Source organism: Centruroides vittatus, unplaced genomic scaffold (genome assembly GCF_030686945.1).
Source record: "Centruroides vittatus isolate TY-2023 unplaced genomic scaffold, ASM3068694v2 contig_199, whole genome shotgun sequence".
NCBI lineage: Eukaryota > Metazoa > Arthropoda > Arachnida > Scorpiones > Buthidae > Centruroides > Centruroides vittatus.
In genome coordinates this window covers 1181848-1203819 of record NW_027121224.1, presented here as the reverse complement: position 1 = coordinate 1203819, position 21972 = coordinate 1181848, and the positions used below count along the sequence as shown (strand labels likewise).

The 21972-nt window shown below is 29.3% G+C and overlaps 1 protein-coding gene across 3 annotated transcripts in view; it reads left to right on the top strand.

Moving 5' to 3' along the window:
* Positions 1 to 21972, top strand: part of Nup214 (nuclear pore complex protein Nup214) — a 97197-nt gene that overhangs the window by 33810 nt on the left and 41415 nt on the right. For 2 of the 3 annotated variants that reach the window (XM_067264923.1, XM_067264922.1), the window contains exons 5-14: positions 5327 to 5522; positions 5600 to 5728; positions 5800 to 5900; positions 8676 to 8773; positions 11974 to 12043; positions 13726 to 13849; positions 14165 to 14317; positions 14385 to 14502; positions 17984 to 18090; positions 20486 to 20637. In XM_067264923.1, the coding sequence (XP_067121024.1) occupies positions 5327 to 5522; positions 5600 to 5728; positions 5800 to 5900; positions 8676 to 8773; positions 11974 to 12043; positions 13726 to 13849; positions 14165 to 14317; positions 14385 to 14502; positions 17984 to 18090; positions 20486 to 20637 (1248 nt within the window). The remainder of the gene's footprint in view (positions 1 to 5326; positions 5523 to 5599; positions 5729 to 5799; positions 5901 to 8675; positions 8774 to 11973; positions 12044 to 13725; positions 13850 to 14164; positions 14318 to 14384; positions 14503 to 17983; positions 18091 to 20485; positions 20638 to 21972) is intronic. The other variant, XM_067264924.1, reaches the window with a different exon arrangement.

Sequence of the window (21972 nt, the reverse complement as noted above, 5' to 3'; positions counted from 1 at the left end):
TGCTCCTATCGCTTCGTTCGAAGCATCTGTCGAAAGTATAAATGGAGTCGCAAAATCAGGAGATTTTAAAAGCGGAGCTGAAGTGACTATTTCCTTTAGCCTTTCGAAACTACGTTCCTGTTCTTCTCCCCATTGAAACTTGGTATCCTTCTTCAGTAGATCAGTCAGTGGTTTTGCTATTTTAGCGTATGAATCGATATGTCGTCTATAATATCCCGTTAATCCTAGGAAAGACTTAATGTCGTGTACATTTGTTGGCCGGGGAAACTGTAAAACGCATTTGATTTTATCTGGATCTGGTCTGATCCCTTCCTCCGAGACGTCGTGTCCGAGGAATTTTATCTGTCGCTGAAGGAAGTGACATTTTTTTGGTTTTAGTTTTAGTCCTGCATCTGCGAGTCTTTGGAAAATCTGTTCTAGACGAATCAAGTGAGTTTGGAAGTCTGGACTGAAGGTCAGTATGTCATCCATATAGACCAGACAAATTTTTCCTTTCAGACCGTGTAGTATAAAATCGGCAGCCCGTTGCCAAGACGCGGGGGCTCCGGAAAGTCCCATTGCCATACGATTCCATTGGTAATGACCGTCCGGTGTTGAGAATGCGGATTTTTCCTTGTCTCGTAACCCCAACTGCCAGAAACCAGACAGGGTATCCATGGTAGAAAAGTATTTCGCTTGCCCGATTAGGCTAAGTGCTTCTTGCACGAGTGGTAAGGGATAAGGATCTGTCTTTGTTATTTTATTTAATTTCCTATAGTCTACAACGAGACGCCATGTTTGATCACGTTTTTTCACCAGGAGAGCGGGAGCAGACCAAGGTGATTTCGAATGTTCAATGATACCTTGGTCTAAAAGTCCGTCGATGATTTTATTCATTTGTTCCCGTTGAGCATAAGGGATTCGATAAGGTGGCTGATATATGGGTGTAGCGTCTCCGGTGCGTATTTCGTGTTCCACGATCGGGCAGTATCCCAAATCATAGTCGTTGACGGCAAATACATGTTTATATTTATATAATAAGTCTAATAAAGGTTTCTTTTTGTCCTTTCCTATGTTGGACCAATCGAATAACTGTCCAAATTCTTGCTTGTTTAGAATTGAGGTTGAGGGTTGGGCGTTAGTGATTGGGTTGATGTTCGGAGGTTCTGTTTCTTCTACTGCCTCATGGAAAGTTCCAATGCAGTCCCCTTTTGATAATTTTTTGGGTTGAGTAGATAAGTTCGCTATTCGAACTGGGACTTGACCGTCCCTTGTCGTTTTAACTACAGAATCGACTCCCACTACATCTTCTCGATTGTTTATTTCTGTTTCTATAATTCCTATTTCACCCTTCCGTTTTATTCCGGAGATCCTTGCTGTGACAAAAATCTCTGATCTGGGAGGAATATTACAATCTGTCAATAATAATACTTGTCGGATTAGTCCCTCTTTGATGGGGTTCGTTGAAACGAGAGGTGTTGTTTTCTCATTTTGTGTGGGTGATGTAGAAACAACTTGGATTGGTTTACCTCTGCGATTTCGTTTTTCGCGTTTCCGGGTTGGCGTTATCCTTTCTACTCCTGCCTTCCGGAAATCGATTTCCTCTCCTCCTCGAAATAATATTTTTTTCCGTGCCAAATCTATAGTGAGGCCTTGAGCCTTGATTATGTCTCGTCCCAACAGGCCATCGAACGGATAAGGTATTTGATCTTCTACCACGTAACATAAGTACGAAAAATGCAAGGGTCCTATTAAGAAGCGGAATTCCATGGCTCCATATGTTCTGATTCCGTGTCCTGTGACGCTTTGGAATAATACCTTTCTTTCCCTCTGTTCGAATTTGTGTTTAGTCGCTCGTTGAGCGAAGGATCGAGACAAAAGGGTTACCGTGGAACCTGTATCTATGGCCAGTCGAGCCGGGTAGTCATTGATAGAACAACATAAGCTAGGTTCAAAGTTTTTGGCCACTATTCCTACTCCTACTCGAGGTTTACATTCTCTGTGCCTACCGTTGCTGTTTGTAGTTTGTGAATTCGTCCGGGAGGAGAATGAGGAACCTTGTCCAACATTCCTGCAGTTTCCGCCATTTCTTCGCCAGCTCATTTTGTTAATTCTCCCTTGCGGTAGGGGTCGAGATTGAGATGGAGTCTGTCGTGACTGAAATTGGGTTGTTTGTTCGCTTGAGCTATTGTGGTCTTCCCGTCGGGTTTGTTGCCTTCCGCCTCGTGTACCTCCACCATAAAAATTGGGTCGAACATAACCGCGTCCTTCTGATGGGGATGAGTAATGTTGTCTCCCTCTATTCGCCGATTGTATTCCTCTCCGCCGCCGATTTTCCTCCTTGTATTTTAGTTCATTCAATTGTTTTTGTAAATGCGCTATCGTTGCGGTTAGATTGCTATTTGTGTGTTCCGGATTATTAATCGTTCTAATTATTCCTCGAGGGATTTCTGTTAATTGGAGCACCGTCTCTTCCCAAATGGCCGCTTTAACTGCATTTTGAAATGTTTCAGGATTTTTAGACATTACGGTACGTTTTATTTTGTCATTAAGACCGTTTACAAATTGGACGAGTAGTCTCTCGTCTCGTTCTTTAGCCTGACATCGCTTGATTATTTCCGTTTCCCACGCGTCGGCCCCTGTCTGTTCGAGTATCGTTTCTGAAACTAGGCTTTGCAGCCGAACCGCGTATGTTTGTACATCCTCATCGCGTTTTTGTATACATGCATAGAATTTTTGCAGTCTAAGTGCATATGGCTCCTTTTCAAATCTCCGCGTCATCTGCTGTTTGAACTCATCATACGTGTCGATCGCTCGCATTCGCTCGTCTTTCCACGCGAAATCTCTTGCTATGCCTGTCAGTTTTAGCTTCGCAACTCCGAGACATTGCGCTTTTGTCCATCCTGTCAGTTTTGCTATTTCATCTAGCGAGTCAAAGAAGTCCCTTATACGCAACCCTGATGTGTCTCCTGAAAATGTGGGAGTTAGGGGAATCATTCCCGACATTCCGGAGAATGCGCTTCCTCCTGGATTACCATCTCCAGTTGTCTCCATTCTCGATTCTTAGAATCGCCGGAAAAGATGTATGGGGGGTGAGATGTCGGAACGAATCGAAACAGATCCCACTTCTGACCAACCAGTGTGAGGTTAACCGAGGGTAGGAGATGGAGGATGATTCCTATCTTCTCTACCTCTTAACGGCACAAGACCTTGAGGTCTGACCTCGGTTGTCGAAAGGATGATTAAGGCTCGAGCGGTCAATGATTAGTTACGGATTTGGGATCGTAAGATCCCGTTTACGTCAGGAACTGACACCAATCTATCAACTTTTCGCGGATAGATACGCGTTTTTCGGAAGCATAAGATGCCGATGATGAGGGTAATCGAGGAAGAAACGCACACTCTTCTAATATTAAACAAAAATACCCGTTTATTTTGAGATTGATAGGGAATACATCAATTAACATATTTGGAAGTATTTATATCATCGAATCGAATTATTAAACCGCGTCTCGAGTGATTGGAGAGAGAGAGTTTACAAAACATCGCGAGTAGGATAAATACCTTAGTGATCCTGAGATTTGCACAAAGTCCGAGGAACGAGAGTTCACTTGAAAATAAGAGTCAATGGACTGTAGATAGATGAAATGGACGGCTTCAACGGCGAGAGATGATAATCCACGGCACACACACACACTTGACAGTTGTCGAAACTCTTTCTCTCTCTCCCTCTCTGCGTCATCTTCGTTCGTTTTTCCTTTTATTTCGGGATCTTGGGTTCGAGATTTTGCGAAGTACGTCAAGGGTGGAAGTCCTTTTTGACCAATGGTGAATTACATGATATAATTATTTTTCAACAGTTAACTCATCTTCTACAAGGAAGTATTACCGTGGGAACGATAGTTTATGATTAATTTTTACGAGAAAATTTGTCGGTGTTTTTCCGTTTTTTTGTTTCTGTTTTTGATTTAACCCTAACTGTCGAAAATCGGTTGGCAAATAAAATAAAAATTCGTTATTCTTATATTCGAACCTTCACATCTTTTATTGAATGCATTAATAAAATGTATCAGTACTCTCCCCAGGCCCTTTTTGCTGGGTCTGCTCAGATGATTTTTCTGGTTGCCCAACTTTTCAACTTTATGAGAATTACATATATATACACAAAATATGTAATTTTCTTGTATTCCTCAAATTTAGTTTGATTCCAATTTTTAAAATTTGTGTACCATAACACATTCAAAATTTAAACAAATCTATGTCTTTCCAATTTCAGCAGATCAGCTTAACATCTATCTCTATGTGAATATATCTAAAATTATTTTAGCATGTCTTTGTGGATATCTTTTAAAGATATTTTCACACATCTAGAGTAGTTACCTTTAAAAAACCTGTTCACATAATGTATTAAAGTTTTTTGTTTTATTGAAAAATTAATTTTAAAAAAATCCCTAAATAAGTGGCATTAAAAAGAAGTCAAATTAGACTAATTTACTTAGTTTTTTAAAAAAACAAAAAAGTGACTGGAATAGCAATAACAATTCCAGAAATATGGGACCATTGATTTCAAACCAGGATGTCAAAGTAGATCCAATACCTCTCATATTGATAGACTTGTTTCAAAACAGAACAGAACAAGGTTATCTATATGAGAGGTGTCAGGTTTTTATTATATATTTTTTTTCATCCTGTCAAAGGATTGTTAACATTCCAGGAAAATGTGTGTCAGAAGTCAGTATCATTTTAAACTAGTCACTGGAAAAATTGTTTTATTTTGTCTCACTCATTCGATAGCTTCAAATTGAAATGTTCTAAAAGCTATTCTTAAATGTTATTTTGCTGATGTTAAACTTTCTCAATTGTAATAAAAACATAATAAATTATAATGATTTGTTTAATTTTTGAATGTAGTATCAAAATAGATTTGTATATGATGATAGACAGAGGCTATAACTCTATAAAAAGGGAATGATTTACAGAAATAATTATATATTTTATAAGAGATAGCTGTGGATTCTACAGATAGGGAATTTTTTCAAATGATATAGTTTTAAGAATAAACCACCAAATGTACTGTAGCAATAGTTTGTATATAATTATAATAAAGTCAGAAAAGACTGACTTTTATTTATGAATATGATTATTAAATTTAAAAATAATTATATAAAAGTGAAAATAACATGTTTTGCAAGCAATAATTGTGCTTAATATATTCAATAAATATATTTCATGTAACTTTAATTGTTAAATATTAATTTTTATGAAAAATAGAATGATTTAAATACTTTGTATCTTTATCAATACATTTTTCCCTCCAAAATAAATTTTAATATATTATTGTTTTTAGATTATAGCTGAACCATTTACTAGTGTTCGTTTAACATCCACACCAAATGTATTCATTCGAGATATGATTTGGAATCCTAAGGTAGCAGAAATGTTTGCAGTATGTTTAAGTGATGGAACTGTTAGTGTATATGAATTACATGAAACATCTCTTAAGATTGTTGCTACTCTTCCTTCTGCTATTAAAGCTACAGCCTGTAATTTTTTCTTAAATATTCATTTTTGAAATTTTGGAAACATTTATAATAAAACTAAAGTCTAATGTATGTTTTAGTAAGTTGGAGTCCTAAAGGGAAACAGATTGTCATTGGAAAAGAAGATGGTTCTTTATCACAATATAAACCAAATCTTAAGGAAACTAAAGCTATACCAGCTCCAAACAGATTTGAAAATCCTGTGTCTGGTAAATTTTTAAATTTCTAATTAAAAATTAAACATTTGTGAACTTTAAAAAAAAAAAAAAATATTTTTCAGTAATTAATATTTTGTGGCTAACTACACCCGTTTTTGCTGCTGTTTATGTTTCTAGAAATGGTAGTGATTTGATGCCATCATTAGTCTTAATTTCAGCACAGGTAAGCTGTATGTTTTAAATCTCTTATCTTTTCATAACATTATTATTTATTTATTTATTTATTTATCAGGTTAGTCTATAAGTTCATGCGTATTTTTATCTACAAAAAAAGCAGCAAAAAATTTTAATTAAATTTTATTTCAATCTATAATGTATTCACCATTATTTTATACAATTTCTTGCCATCTTGATGGTGGCTTTTTAATCCCGTCTTCATAAAATGATTTTTGTTTTGAATCAAAATATTCAAAAATAGCCTTTTTTACATTGTTCTCATCCTCAAAAGTTTTCCCTTTTAAAAAATTCTGCAAACTGCGAAAAAGATAATAATCACAGGGAACAATATCTGGCGAATATGGTGGATGAGGTAAAATTTCCCAGTTGTAGCTTTCAAGTTTCTGTACAGTTATTTTTGCAGCGTGTGGTCTGGCATTGTCATGCTGCAAGAGAACCTGCTTTCTGTTCACTAATGACGGTCGATTTTTTTTCAATTTTTCATTTAAACGCTCTAATTGCTCACAATACATTTGAGCTGTAATTGTTTGATTAGGTTCTAACAGCTCAAAGTGAATTACACCTGACATAACACCATATCCCACCAAACAGACAAAAGAATTTTTTTTGGATGCAACCCACCTTTTGCAGTCAGTTTTGGCTGCTTGTTGCAATCCATCCATTGTCTTTTTCTCGTCACATTATTATAGAGGATCCATTTTTCGTCTCCAGTAACCAGCTTACCAAGAAAAGGTTCTAAAGCAATACGGGATAAAAGAGACGTGCAAATGTTTACACGTTGTCGGTTAGCTATTGACAGTTCATGTGGTATCCATTTTCCTAGCTTTGAAACTTTTCCAATTTGTTGTAGGTGTCTATGAACAGTTCCGTGGGACGAATTTAAACGTTCCACAATTTCTTCAACTGTTAAAGATGGATCTGCTTCAACTAGTGCAGAGAGAGCATCATCATCAAAGTCAACGGGTCTTCCAGTACGAGCCTTATCCTCTACACTAAAATCATTGTTTCTAAATCTTTCAAACCACTTCTGCGCAGTCCTTGCACTAATTACAATTTGATTATGTACAGTATTTATTTTTTTGGCTGCATTTGTAGCATTCTCACCACTTAAAAATAAAAAGTATAAAACATGTCTTTTATATTCGTTGGTTACTTCCATTTTAACGAAAATAAACAACTGAAATGTTCACAATTCTGAACAGTATTATATGAATGAGATCCAATTTAACACTTCAGTGTAAAAATTATCACATTAGACTGACATTTTTAACAGCAAAACAAGATTTTTTTCAAGATCATAAAAATGGGCATGGACTTATGGACTGACCTGATATTTTACATTGAATGTTGGAAATGCCATTAAGCAGTTGATTTCCACCCTCATTAATAACAAGCCTGAAAGAAGATTAAAAATACAAAAAAAAGAAAAACAAAGCTATAACACAATACATAAAATACATAGCAAAAAAAAGATATAAAAATGCATTCATTAAAAAACATAAAAATCATATAGTAAAAATGCATGAATAAAAATTAAAATGATAATAATAATAAGTAAAATTTTAATAATTTTAAATCTTTAAATTTTCAAAACTTTTTAACAGATCAATAAAAATTAAGATATTTATGTTATTGTTAGATTTGATATAATTAGATGTCTATATAGTTTCACATAATATGGTGGCACAGCTGTTTTTTCTTTATATTTTGGATCTCAATGATTGTTTTTCTATTGATATTTCAAAATGAATTAAAATATTTAGGAATGAAATACGTGGTACGATCCAAAAGTTTGGGGAATGCAGTAATCTATGACAACAAAAGCATGTATTTGAAGTTACAGCGTATGAAATGGATTCTACCAAACCACCTCTACGTGTTCAGGTTAATTTCACCCATGTCATGTGATTAAACCGTGAGCGCTGCTGTTTTTTTCCAGAGATAGTTACCTTTGTCCTGCAATGTAATCAAAGTGGAGTTTCAAGAACAACCTCCAACATTAAATTTTGTCAGTGTTTAGGTAAAACACCTACGGAGGTTTTAAAATTGCTAAGAAAGGTGTCCGGTGATTCTACGGTGAAAGGTCATGGTGAAGTCGAAATGTTGGAGGTTGTTCTTGAAACTCCACTTTGATTACGTCGCAGGACAAAGGTAACTATCTCTGGAAAAAAACAGCAGCGCTCGCGGTTTAATCACATGACATGGGTGAAATTAACCTGAACACGTAGAGGTGGTTTGGTAGAATCCATTTCATACGCTGTAACTTCAAATACATGCTTTTGTTGTTGTAGATTACTGCATTCCCCAAACTTTTGGATCGTACCACGTATATCAATTTATATTCAATTGATTTTAGCCATTGGAAATATATGATAAGAATTAGATGATAATGTTTACGATTTTGATAGTCAGAATGCTATTATAATTGTCAAGAAATTAATTTTTTGAAGAATTAAAACATGTAAAGATGATATTGATAGAAGAGTGCAATTTTAAGAAAACAGATAAAAGGAGTTATGCATAAACCAGTAGAATTCTGTAATTAGATTAGTACAATTAGATTATGAACATGTTTATGTATACATTTTTAATTAGCATTTTACACAAATTTTTGCACAAAGTGAGATATTTGTATTGTTTGAAATTTTATTATGATGTGATATATTATTTTTATTACATGTTTATATAGTTATAATGGTTTTTTTTTTTTCATTTATATAATTGTAAAAAATATATTTCTATTTATTTTTTATTTATTTAGAAAGGTGAAAATGTATCTTATCTTAATTATTATGATGTATGTTGTGGCAGCACTGATTTACGAAGTCCTCGTTATTGGATGTATCATCAACAGATTTGGTATATTTATTTCTTTTTAAGATTAATATATATTTAAGTATTTGAAAAATATAAATTTATCTTAAAAACTAGATTTCATAAAAATTGAAAAATTTTCTTTTGCTAATTTTATGTAAATATAAGCTTACTATCTCAAATTTATACAAACTACATGTTTAGAATTGTTAACTGCAATAATGGTATAACATAAAAGAACAGTTTTAGAGAAATTTCTAAATTTCTTAATTTAGTTCCTAAAATGTTAGAATATTCTATAGGTATCTCAATTCTTTTATTTTTCTTCTTCTTTTTGATGTATTTCCAACACCAATTGATAGACTGGAATAATATAAACACGTCAGTCCAAAAGCCTTAACTGTATTCCAGTAAGAATTTAATTTGAAATAAAAATTTTTCAACTAATGTTTTTGATCTACAAAAGGAGATCTTCAGATCTGTATACTTGATGATGGAATGATTGAATAGAACAATGACATTTTTTGAAAAATTAAATGAAATAAATTCTCAAAATATATAAAAGTAAATAGAGGTATCAAAAATATAAAAATAAAAAGTAAACACTTAAAGATTATATAAATATAAACAAGATAGTTGTTTTTATATTTATATAATATAAATATAAAAACAAATATCACATGCATGGCTCTATATGATCACATAACCAACTATGACAACATGACATAGAGACATTATGACAAAAAGTTCTTGTTATTTTTATTTTGAATAAATTCTCAAAAAATTTTTATTTCAAATTAAAATCTCACTAGAATACAATTAAGGCTTTTGGATTGAAATGTTTTAGATGTATTATTGAATATTGAAAATTTTTAAATTTACATTCAGTATTTTTAAAAGTCCAAAATATGGTATCAATTTTTCTCACCAAAATTCAGTTTCAGTTAAGAAATACTTATTCAGTATTTATCTCGATTTCTTACTTTTACAATTTTTTTTTTTTTTTAATCAATTGGTGTTATATTGATATTCATGTGAAATTTGAAAACTAAAGTGCCCACAGTATTTAAATTCCTAATAAAAATAATGGAGAAGACACACTTAAGAAGCAGTTTAAAAAAATACACTTACCTTTTTTCTATTCTGAGACTTTTAAATGGAAAGAACAAGTATTTTTAGTAGCTGATGATGCCTTTTTCAGCTACTAAATTTTAAATTTTAAAAATTCAAAATAAATTTTTAATCATCATCATCATTTATTGTCTATTGGGAATTTCTTCCCTATTACAAGGGGGTTACATTTACATTGTTTACTTGTTTTTTACTTTACAATACTTTTGATTTTAATTAATTTACACCTATTTTTCCGCGAATACATTCCAAACATTATTAATTTGGATCTTACAATTTTATTGTGCTATTTCATTAATAATAGCATATTTTAATACTTCTTTAGTGTTAGTTTGTTTTGTTTTTATAAATGTCGATTATTTTACAAAAATAGTTATAAATTTTATATAAATCTTTTTTACCCATTTTGTTGAAGTTTTTTAACAATTCTATTAGCGAGTTGCATTTATAAGTTTGAGTTATGTCATAGTGTTCACGAATATCGCTTAATTTTGGACATTTTAATATTAGAATATTAAATGATAAGGTGTTAAATCATTGGAGTTACATAAGAAACATTTTGTTGATAAGCTTATATAAGTGTTGTTAACATACAGCGAATATTTATTTAAACAAAGTTGTGCTATAAGGCATTTTACATTCAAGTTTACCGAATACAACATTTATGATTGAACTGATGGTATTTTAAATATATCTAAGTACCACGGATGATATTTACTGCTAGGAGAACTGATCTTTGTTTATAGATTGTGCCATAGCTGAGTTTAAAAGTAGTGAGTAACCTGTTTTCCAATCTTGAATGTTATCTTGAAATAGTAGTTCTGATACTCCAAAAGAGTTGAAGATAGTTTTTAATTTGTTATGCCATAGCTGTTTATTTTTTTGAAGTTTACTTTGCTTGATGTTTTCATGATATAGAGCAATCAAATTGTTGTCACTATTGAATTAAAATTCAAAATAAATTTTTGAAATTCAGTCAAACTTTTAATTTGTTTAAATGATCAGCTAAGTTTTGACATGTGACATGAAATTTTTCAACTAAATTATATAAAAATTTGACAAAAATATTTTATGTAAAAATATAAATATTAAATATAAAATATAAAAAAATAAGTGTAAAAGAATTTAGATTCAAAATAAACTATAGAATAGATATTATCTAATACTATGTAATTAATTAATTCTTGATGTGAAAGTTAGAATATATTTCAAGTATAACTGTTCTGTTAGAATTAAATTATAAAACTATTTTTTGAAGATTTTGGTTTGTAATAGATAGTGTTTTTAGATATTAAATAAACATTAAAAATCAGCAATTGCAATCTTTTCAATAACCATATATAAATCTACTGAAACTGTTAATGTAAACAATACAATTAATGATATTTAATATATAGAAACATGTTCTGAATTGAAAGAACAGAAAATAAATAAAATTTATAATTAAAGAACAGTCAAAAAACTAGACTCTTTCCAATATTATACCAAGAAGCAATTACATTAAGTGTTAGATAATGCTCACTTATATACACAAAAACATCATTATCTATCTAATGATATTTTTGAATTTTTTTTTAACTTTTACATTTTTATTTACTTTATTTTTATTGTTCATGTAATTTGTGTGAAAAATATTTCATGTAACGTGTTCCAGCTTAACTGATTGTTTTTTAAACAATTGCATGCTTAGTTTAATTTGAAAAAAAAAGTTATTTTGAATTCTTACAGTTGGAATTTGAAGGAAGCAACAGCTGCCAAAACTGTTCTTTAGAATATAAAAATAAACTTCAGTAAAATCCAAACGTATTTTTTATTTTTTAATTGTTGGACTGTTAATTTTATTTATGTAGCTTTAATAAAAAATTGAATAGTACTTAACTGATAAAGGAATTGGTACAGATTTTGGTAAATTATCTGATACAGATTTGACTTTTGAATACAAAAGAATTTATTTGTTAAATTGATCCAACAGTCTTTTTTTTTTTTTATCAAAAATTATGAAAATATTTTTGTTATATGAGAAAAAGAATGACATAAAATTTTATTATTTTCTTTTATATATGTTTTGAACAATTAATGTTTTAAATGCTAACATTTTTCTTACTTTATATTAGGAATATATTGATTTGTACATCAAGCAATTCAATAGAAACAGGGATTTTGGGATTGAAAAATGATAATAAGGTAATCTACTATTAAAAATGTAAAATTTCCATATACTTAATCTATATTGTAATAATATGCATATAATTATTTTGACAATTCAAATGTTAATACCTAAGGTGATGTTCATTTATGATTCATGTCATTATCGTTTTTATTACATTTTTAATGAAATTTTAACTTTATTTAAATATAAAACTTATTTATTCTTTTTTATAATAGTGTTCTTTAATTTGCATGTAGTTTCTGTTTGAATATATTGTAACTTTATTTTTCATGATTAGTTTTTAAAATCTAAATAAGTTCAAGATTTTTTCAGTGAATTGGTCTGACTTTACACAGGACACCCTGTATGTTAAAATCAAAAATTATAGTTTTTCTAATCTAAATAATAATAATTGTTGAATAATGTTTTCAGTTTTTTAATTTTATCAATTATTTTGTGCAATGTTGACTCTTTAAAGAAATATTTTGATTAAAAATTGGATGTAAAGAAGGCATTAATGATAATATAAATATACTATATTCTTGCTAATTCATCCATTCCTTGCAGCAGAAGGGTGACAGATTAGTGAGAGTATCAGATCAATGAGAAGGTGTAGGACTAAAGGCAATGAATGACATGACTTGTTACAATTGGGTATTGATTTTTTTCAGAGGCAGGTTAACAAATAATAAGGCATGCTGATATGCAATATTCTACGCAGAAATTAAATCAAAGTAAGCAGGAAAACAATGTATGGCATGACTAACATTTTCGTGGTAATGAAATTACATAAGAGATCACACTGGGGTGTATGCAAAATTATTATGAGTTTCATTAGCAAGAAAGTACTGTAATTTAATAAATAATGATTTAAATATTTGTATTGAGTTAAGCAATTTCTAAGAAACTTTTGATAAAGTATTTTGAATAATGCTTAATCAAATTTATATATGAAATTAATTTGTTTCCTATAATAAACGTTTGTTAAATTAAAAATTCATGGAATTAGTTTTTGAAAATGCAAGTTTTTATCATTTGTTAATGTAGTCTTTAATTCTCCATGTCCATTCAAGTAGCAATATTATAATTCAAAATTCAGCTATTCCTGAGTACAAAATGGCTACCTCACACAGGCAATTATGTGAAAAAAATTATACACAAGAACATGTGTACAGTGACAAATTTCCATAGTGAATTTTTTGAGGGCCTGTGATGATTGGGAAAATTTTTTTCAACTGAAATTTTTACACAGTCAGATGAATAGCATGTAACTTGAGGATATCATGGAAGTATAGCTAAGTAAGTCAATTTGATGAAAAATGACCACAAAAAAACTAGCAAGTGCAGAAAATCACTGCTGTCACATGCAGTTGCAGACTAATATATTTCTGGCTTCTACCAAAAGTCCAAACTGTTCTTCTCTTTTATGATTGTTTCCTGTTTATGTCATATATTAATTTTACTGATTTGTTGCTCAAGATCTTCCTGATGATATACTCAAAAGTGCTTGAGGTTTGTTCAGGAAGTTCAATTATATTTGTATTAATACCTATAAAGTATATTCATTGAAGTTTTATTTGTGGAATTTTGTTTTGTTAATCTTAGATTTTAAAATTTTTTTGGGGGGAAAGATATTTAAAGATTTTTCCAGTCTGATTTAGCAAGCTGTTTCCTATATAAAGTTTTACAGTTAGTATATTTATATAATATATTTCAGCCAATTTGGGAACAATGGATAGTTGAAGAAACTTTGAGAGCTGACCTTCCCCTGATAAAAAATCAGGAAATGTATCCCATGGGAATGTCAGTGATTAATTGTTCACAAAAACCAATTGTTATTAGTAAGTATTTAAAAATTTTTATCATTGAATTTAATTTTTAAAAATGTAGTTTTTTTTTTAAATTAAAAGGTTAGTTATTTCTTAAGTCAAACTTTTTATGAATTTTTTTTATTCAAAATTTATTTCATATAATTTTTGAATAAAATCTACACATTCAAATAATTCACTAAATGTTTTGAAATTTAATTATATATGGAGGAAAAATATATGAAAAAATGACAAATACGATTAATTGATTAGGATAAGTAAAAAGTTATTTTTGATTTTTATGATTTAAAATATGTTATATAAAATAAAAAATGAAAATATTTTTAGATGAAAAGGAATCTCTTCCACCTATGCCAATTTTATTCTTATTATCTACGAAGGGATATCTCTGTCCTTTTCATATTGTGAATACTTCTGATGTACCAAGTGTGATTAGTCCTCCAGAACCAATTCCTATTGAGGGAAAAAGAAAAATAAATAGTATGTATATATTATAAATTTTAAAGTACATTTAAATTAATATAATTATTGTTTAATTTTTGCTTAGTTCCAAATAATTTTATGCAAAATAAACAAAATTTAACATCAACTCCAGTCAATTTAAATAATGCATCAACAATCAATAAATTTCCATCTAATGCCCCAAGAATTAATCTTAGTACAAGGTAAGAAAGTATTTGTTTCACTAGAAATAACATGGAATAAATAGTTTGTAGATAACTATAATAGTATTGCTTCAAATAAAAAATTATTAAGAGAAGGGGAGAAAAACATTAAAATACCTAAAAAATAGCCAAATATATAAAATTTTATTTTTGTTAAACATATATTCCACATTCAGAAAGTTCTGAGACTGATAAAATAAATAAAAATAGAATAAAAATCAATATATTATATGATATAATAATAATAATAGTAAGTAAAGTTTATTGTAATAGGGTATACCTGTTACAAGGGGGAGAATCAGTTGATACCAACATAGTTGATTTTGTTATTTAATAATTATAAAATATTGACGTCTTATAATAATATCTAATTTGTTCAGCATTGATATATATTTGCAATACTGCAAACATATGTATTTGAGATATTATATCATATTACATAACTACAAAAAATTTTTGAATTATACAAATTATCATCAAATTGTAATTTTTTCCACATACAAAATGCTTAGTTAGTATTTCATTGTTGATCTTGTTCATCGCACGAAGGTTATATCTATTTCGTAACACTAGTGCCTCGCTATAAAACGACACTTATAATTTTTGGGGGATAAAAACCCCTACATCTAGGATAGTACCAACTGCAAGGTAATTATTATTATTATTGAATTACCTTCTTATTATTAAATCTTAGCCAGGTGGAGAAATTTAATGGTAAAAAAATTCTGAAACATATATCAGTTGCTATATAAGGTTCTGAAATTATATTATACCACACAAGATTTTGACAGATTAGAACAATCTTAACATAGGCAGAATTCAGGAGAAATATATCAATTATGTACTTGATATAATGACTTCGGTGGAATAGTTGATATTTTTTTGATCCTCTAACTTAGAAAAAAACTTTAATAATGATTATCATAAGGAATAAGTGTATGCCAAATCTGTTTCAATTTTTCTATTACCATAGTTTTAGCATTTAAACATTCAAACTAACTATTATATCTTCTATCTAGCCATAATCAGAACTATGATGACGATCAATTCCTTCTCGAAAAATCATTCAATTGGACTACTTTATCTAGATTAATATCATATGTATATTTTATGTTGTCTTTAATATAATAATCACCTTTTATAATAATTCTATTCCCATTGTGTTTTTCTTCTTTAATTATTGCCAATAATTTTTTTTTCTCATTCTGGATCTGATGCATAAATCCGAAGTAACTATTATCTTTTCCTTCACTTTATTATTGAAGTCGCCTTTCTTTTTCCAGAATTCTTTAATAATCAGATTCCTATCATATACGGACCCTAGTAATATTTTCACTATGGGTTTGATTTCACTGTTGGTTAATCTAACCACTCTTTCTATGTGACTATTAATTATTCCCAAGTCCTTTTTTATAAACTGATTAATTTCTTTTACATGATCAGTCGAGTTGAACGGAAAGTTTATAACTATAATGTTATTATTATTTCTCACATTAGCTAGCTGGTCTATTTCAAATTCTAACATACCTTTCAATTGGCAATTATTATTAGATATTTCCTCTAATTCTTCTACTTTTTGGGATAATTTTGACAATTCTCCATTCAAATATTTATTTTCTTCTTTCAAAGCAATGACTTCTGCTCTAATTCTTTGTAGTTCCGTATGAAGAAGAGAGAACTTATCTTGAATTAGCTCATATATTGCTTTCAATGTAAATTGTGACTCTTCCTGAACTTGTGGCCCTAAATCTCTTGAAGTTTCGAAGTAGTCGTAAATTTTCGTAGCTCTCGAGGTCCCAGGACTATTTTTATTAAAAACATCCTCTAATTGATAATAATCTTCACTAGTTGTATCGCTCAATTGCCTTTCTTTTTCTTTAAGCTTATTCTTGCAAGGTCTGCCTCGTCCCCTTCTTTGCATATCTTCTTGACGTATTTGTTGTAGAGATCGAGGGAAAGGGCCTGGATTGGACTCAATCCCAGCAATTATTAATAAACACACAATTAAAATCAAGGAAAGTCTATTCACAAATAACCACTTCTTTAAAATTGTCATATTTCGGCTTCTTATGGGTTTTCAATTCACTCAAAACAGAATTATCAAGCTTCAATAAAAGTTCACCTGTACCTCCAGCGGCTAGTACACGCCCCCTACTTCTATATTATATGATATAATTGGAGCTAATGATTATCTTTCAAATAATTTTTTTCTGTATTGATACATCTTTGTAAGTGATTTCATAAGATTGTTGAGGCAGCTTTAGGAAGCACTTTCTGGAAAATGCTCTGTGATGCTCTGTGACAATTTCTTCAATGGCTTGAATGTCACCTTTCAATGCTTATTTAATTTATAAGGAGAAAAGTCATCAGATAACAATTCTAGACAGTATGGTAATATGATGATTTCATGTTTTATCAGAATTTGATGGATGATTCAGTCTTTGTTCATCCATTGTCATGAAACTGTGAAGTAACTGCTTGTGATTACATAAGTAAAAATGTTGTTGCTTATCTAACAGTGCAGTTCAGAACAGGTGAAAGTGTGCATGTTGTTAAAAAATGAATCACTTTCAAGCTTTATTTTTCCATTGCGAGACAATAGAAACAATGGGAAAAATTAGTAAAACCAATTTCAATTAATTTTCTGTTTAGTTCTGTTTCTACAAACTAAAATATTGTGATGAGAATTTTGTCAATTGTAACATTATCTGTAGCCATCCACAAAACACTATCTGATTTTTGGATTATAATACTTGATGATTGATTTTGATTTCAACTATATGAAACCATATATTTAGAAGCATAAACAAGCATGGAAAAATGAGGTTTGGCTTTAGTTATAGAGAAAAAGTGTTTCTTTTCTCTTCTAAAAATAGTTCTAAGTCATCACTTCATCTTGCTCTATGTAGAGTATTCTGCTATTTTCTTTTTTATGATGTGGAAAAGTTTGAATAAATTGTAACTGAAGAACAGAACAATTTATAAATCAAAATGTAAAGACAGTGAAAATTTACAAAATTCATTATTTTAAATTTCTCTTAAATTATGCAATTTTAATTTGTTTCTTATTTATAGAATAATTTCAACTATAAGCTTATTATAGCCTATAGAGAGTGAAAATAAATTTTAGTTGCCTTATTTATTTTAACAGCTAATTTTATATTTTAATATTTTAACCTGATACTTTGTTAGCAAAAAATTTGTTTAGTTAACTAGATACTATTAACTAAATAAATTAATACACTCTATTTGAATATCAGTGTTACACTTACTGTTTAAAATTGTTATTTCTATAATAATTTATTATATTTCTCAAAATAATTTAATTAATTTATTATAAATGAAATGAAAAATAATAATAATTAGAAGTTATTTCATATAAGAAGATGTTTTTCATCATATATATAATCATAAGTATAATATATATATCATAAGTCATATATATTAAGAAAATGTTTATTTTCAATTTATATTACCACAGTTTCAATGGTTTTATTTCACCAGTAAAAGATAATAGTTCATCATTTGTTCCATCTCAAAATAAAGATATTGTGGAAAAGAATCAAAATCAAAGCAATCTTACCCCAGGTAAATATTTTAATAATACAATGAATTAATATACAGTGGTGCCTCGTATAACGTACGCCTCGAATAAACAGACTTTCTGTTTGGCCGTTATGTGACTCGAGCAACGGACTGGCTGCGAACAACGGACTTTCTGGCATAATTGGTGACTGCTCCATGGGTGCGTTTTTTAATAGCGGTCGCTCTGCGTCTCCGCTACTACAGGAGTGCGCTGCTGTTTGTAGGCATTTAGAAACGACGGTGAAAGAAAGAAAGATGGCAACGTCTGCACTATCGATAGTATTGTGATGGAGGAATCTATAATTCTAAAATATGAGCTTTTAAAGGCAAAAGAAGGATCCCAATTGTAAAATTCAACCATAAAATGGATTATTTATTGAAAGAGCATTCAAAATAACCACGAAAAAAATTAGAATGCTGGCTACCATTCGAAAAAAATTTGTAAAGACACTTACATCACCTCGTGCGCTAACTCGTGCTTTCACAATTTCTAAATTTTCATTCATAAAACCACATAATGGACCCCGAAACGAAACTATCTGAGCCATGGAGGACGCCATTATGCTTTCTACCGTAAACTACTGCTACAAGCGGCCGTTTTTGCCATTCGACGGTGAGCACTCCCACCGGAATTTAGGAACACGTTCTGCGGGAATTTTTAAACGGATATCGCTCGCGCAGAGTTACGCAGAGAAATAAAAGAACGCACCCCATGTTCATTTTTTAAGGATACAGTACGGTTATTTTATGCTGCGGAACGAATTAGATGTTTTAACATGTATTTCTATGGGAAAATGCGCTTCGTATAACGGACGTTTCACTTAACGGACGTGCACCTGGAACAGATTAAGTACGTTATATGAGGCACCACTGTACTTTAAACTTTTTTGAATGTTTTTATTTATAAGATGAATTGCCATAAATTATATTTAGCATTTTTTATATATGTGGAGTGTTTCAAAAAGCTCATTATATTTCATTGATTTCAAATTTAAATGTATCTTTGATATGGTCACTTAGCATGTGAATCCCGAAAGGATAACTGATTAATTTATGTAAAATTATTAAATTGTCATTTTATATTGTTATCAATGTGTATATATACAATGTAGACAACAATATGAGAGAACAAAATGCACACACTTATACACGCATGCACAGAAAAAAGGAAAAGATCAGTATAGACAATGAATATTCAATAACTGATTACAGCAACAATATATTTACCAAATTTTAATATTTAAAATTTTTTCAATAATAAATTTGTCTATTTTCACATTAAAAATTATTTAATAAATATGTTATAATATAGATGATTGAAGAATAATAGTTATTTAAAGCAGTGATCAGCAAACCAGCTTTTTAATGACACAATTCTTTATCTGTAAAGAAAACTAGCATGTACTGGTACAATATATAGCAAAATTTACATTTAAAATAAAAGTAACTTAAAGGTGTGTGCTAAGTGATCATATCAAAGCATACATGCCTAAATACAGTATTAGAAAAGGATTCTTCAGTCATTCTATGTATTACCATTTTAAAATTATGAACTAACTTTATGCTAAAAACAGTATTGATCAATTGCAAATTTTCCTGTTTTCCCCAAACATTTTTATACATCCCATTTTGACACTCATTGATTTAAAGTACTGTACATTGTTGTATTTCAAGACTTACTTGGGGAAATTAGCATGATAGAAAAGATAAATTCACTAGAACCTAATTATCTGAAATTCTGCATTATATGAGGCAAACTTGCAAGTGAATACACTATTGTTCTTATATTGTAATTCAAAAAAGAAGTTTAATGTGTTACAAAATAATTTTCTTCTGACCTTTTATTATTTAACTTCAATGTTAGACAATACATTCATATTAAAATGTAACTACAATAATTTATTAAAACTATTGTATATATTAGCTGTGTAATAAATATTGTTAAAATTGTTCATATATATGATTAAATTTACTATGGATAGTATAAAAGAGCTTAAAAGTGAAATGTAATATAAATATTTTATGATAATTCTTAATCCAAATGGTTGTGACTATTCATATTATCTCATCAGTCAACATTACTTAACAGGGTTCTACTGTAATTATATATGCTGATATGGAGAGAATAGTTTTGAAATTGTTATTTAATTTAATGCAAATTATTTGTAAAATCATAGTTTTATTTAAAATATAATACAATATTTCTGTTCGAAAATAATATATGAATTAATTGAAATCTACATTCCTTAGAAATTAATTCCTCATTTTAATATTTTATTAAAATAAAATTGCATCTTAAATTTTCATAATAGAAGTGATTAAAATATAAATTATTTTATGTATGAGTGAATGATTTTTTTAATGATAATTTTATGATAAATTTCTTTAATACAATCAGAAACTACAGAGGCAAAAGACATTTCATCCAAAATTACAATGGATAAAGTAGATTTAATTCCAAAACAATCAGATAATGAAGTTAAATCAGCATGTAAGGAAGGAATTTTAAAAGAAGAATCAAAAAAACAAGTGGAAATAGAAGATGAAAAAGTAAGAAAAAATTTAAATTTACTTTTCAAATATATTAAATAATTTTTTGTACTTTATATAAAAATTATATCAAGAAATGAAATATGTGAAATTTAAAGCCTATTAAAATCTACTAAACCCTATTTTTTATATTATTTTGTTTTAGTACATTAAATAAAAATAATAATAAAATACTTTTTTTGATAAAATTATTTTTTATTTTCTCTTACATATATACTTTTTTAATTTTTCATAAAGTATTTTATTTACTATTATTGAGTCATTTTTGAATTTTTAAAAAAAAATGTGCTTTCAGTTTTCTGTTTCCTTTTTCTGAACAGCAATATATTAGATGACCAAACAAAATATATAATACCATCTAGTGCTTGTGTAGAAATGTGAAGTTATAAACAAACATGGCTACTGGCTTAGATGTAGTGATGATTCATTATTTCCAATCAGCTAGCCAATTTTATATTATCAATAGATACTTATCTAAACTTGAAAAAAAAAAACTTTTGGAATGTAAAATATTTCAATAATGCTTATCTTATACTTTTGGCAGGCATTTGATTCATGAACTATATCTGTAAGACAAGGCATTTGCTAAATGTAGACATTAGGTGCCATCTCTTATCAAAATTAATAATTTAAAATTTATTAAATAATTTAGAACAGTCTGGAAGAAAAGAATTGACCTGGAGTGGGATTTGAACCTGCAACCTCTGCTTACCATGCAGTGCATTACCCAGTTATGCCATTCAGATCTCCAAAACTATTTTTCATTTGCAGACATATTTAAATCCTGGTATAACCATTCACATAACTTTTTCTTTCAGACTGTTCTAAATTATTTAATAAATTTTAAATCATTATAATTATTAATTTCAATAAGAGATGACACTTAATGTCTATCTCTAATGCCAAATTTACTTAACTTATAATTATTAATAGTATCGAAAATGGCTCAATTAATTATGGAAATTGTTTGGTTTAATATTAGTTGTATGAGATTCAAAATACAAATTTTTATGAATTGATTTTAAATGCACTGGAAGCAAAAGTGAGGGTGACATTTTTAAGAATTTTAATTTAGGAAAATATATTTTTTATTTGGATTTATGTACCATTGATGAAATTGCCACATATGAATAATGTATTTCCTGTGTACTTTGTTGGAGATGAAACCTTTCTTCTACAATCAAATTTAATTGTCTCTACTTAAGAAGTTCTATATTTACCAATATGCAGAGAATTTATAATTACTATATTTGTTGAAGTGGAAGAGGAGTGATAGAACATGCTTTTAGTATTGTATTGTGTTCACTTAAAATATTTAAATGTGCTTTAACTTAC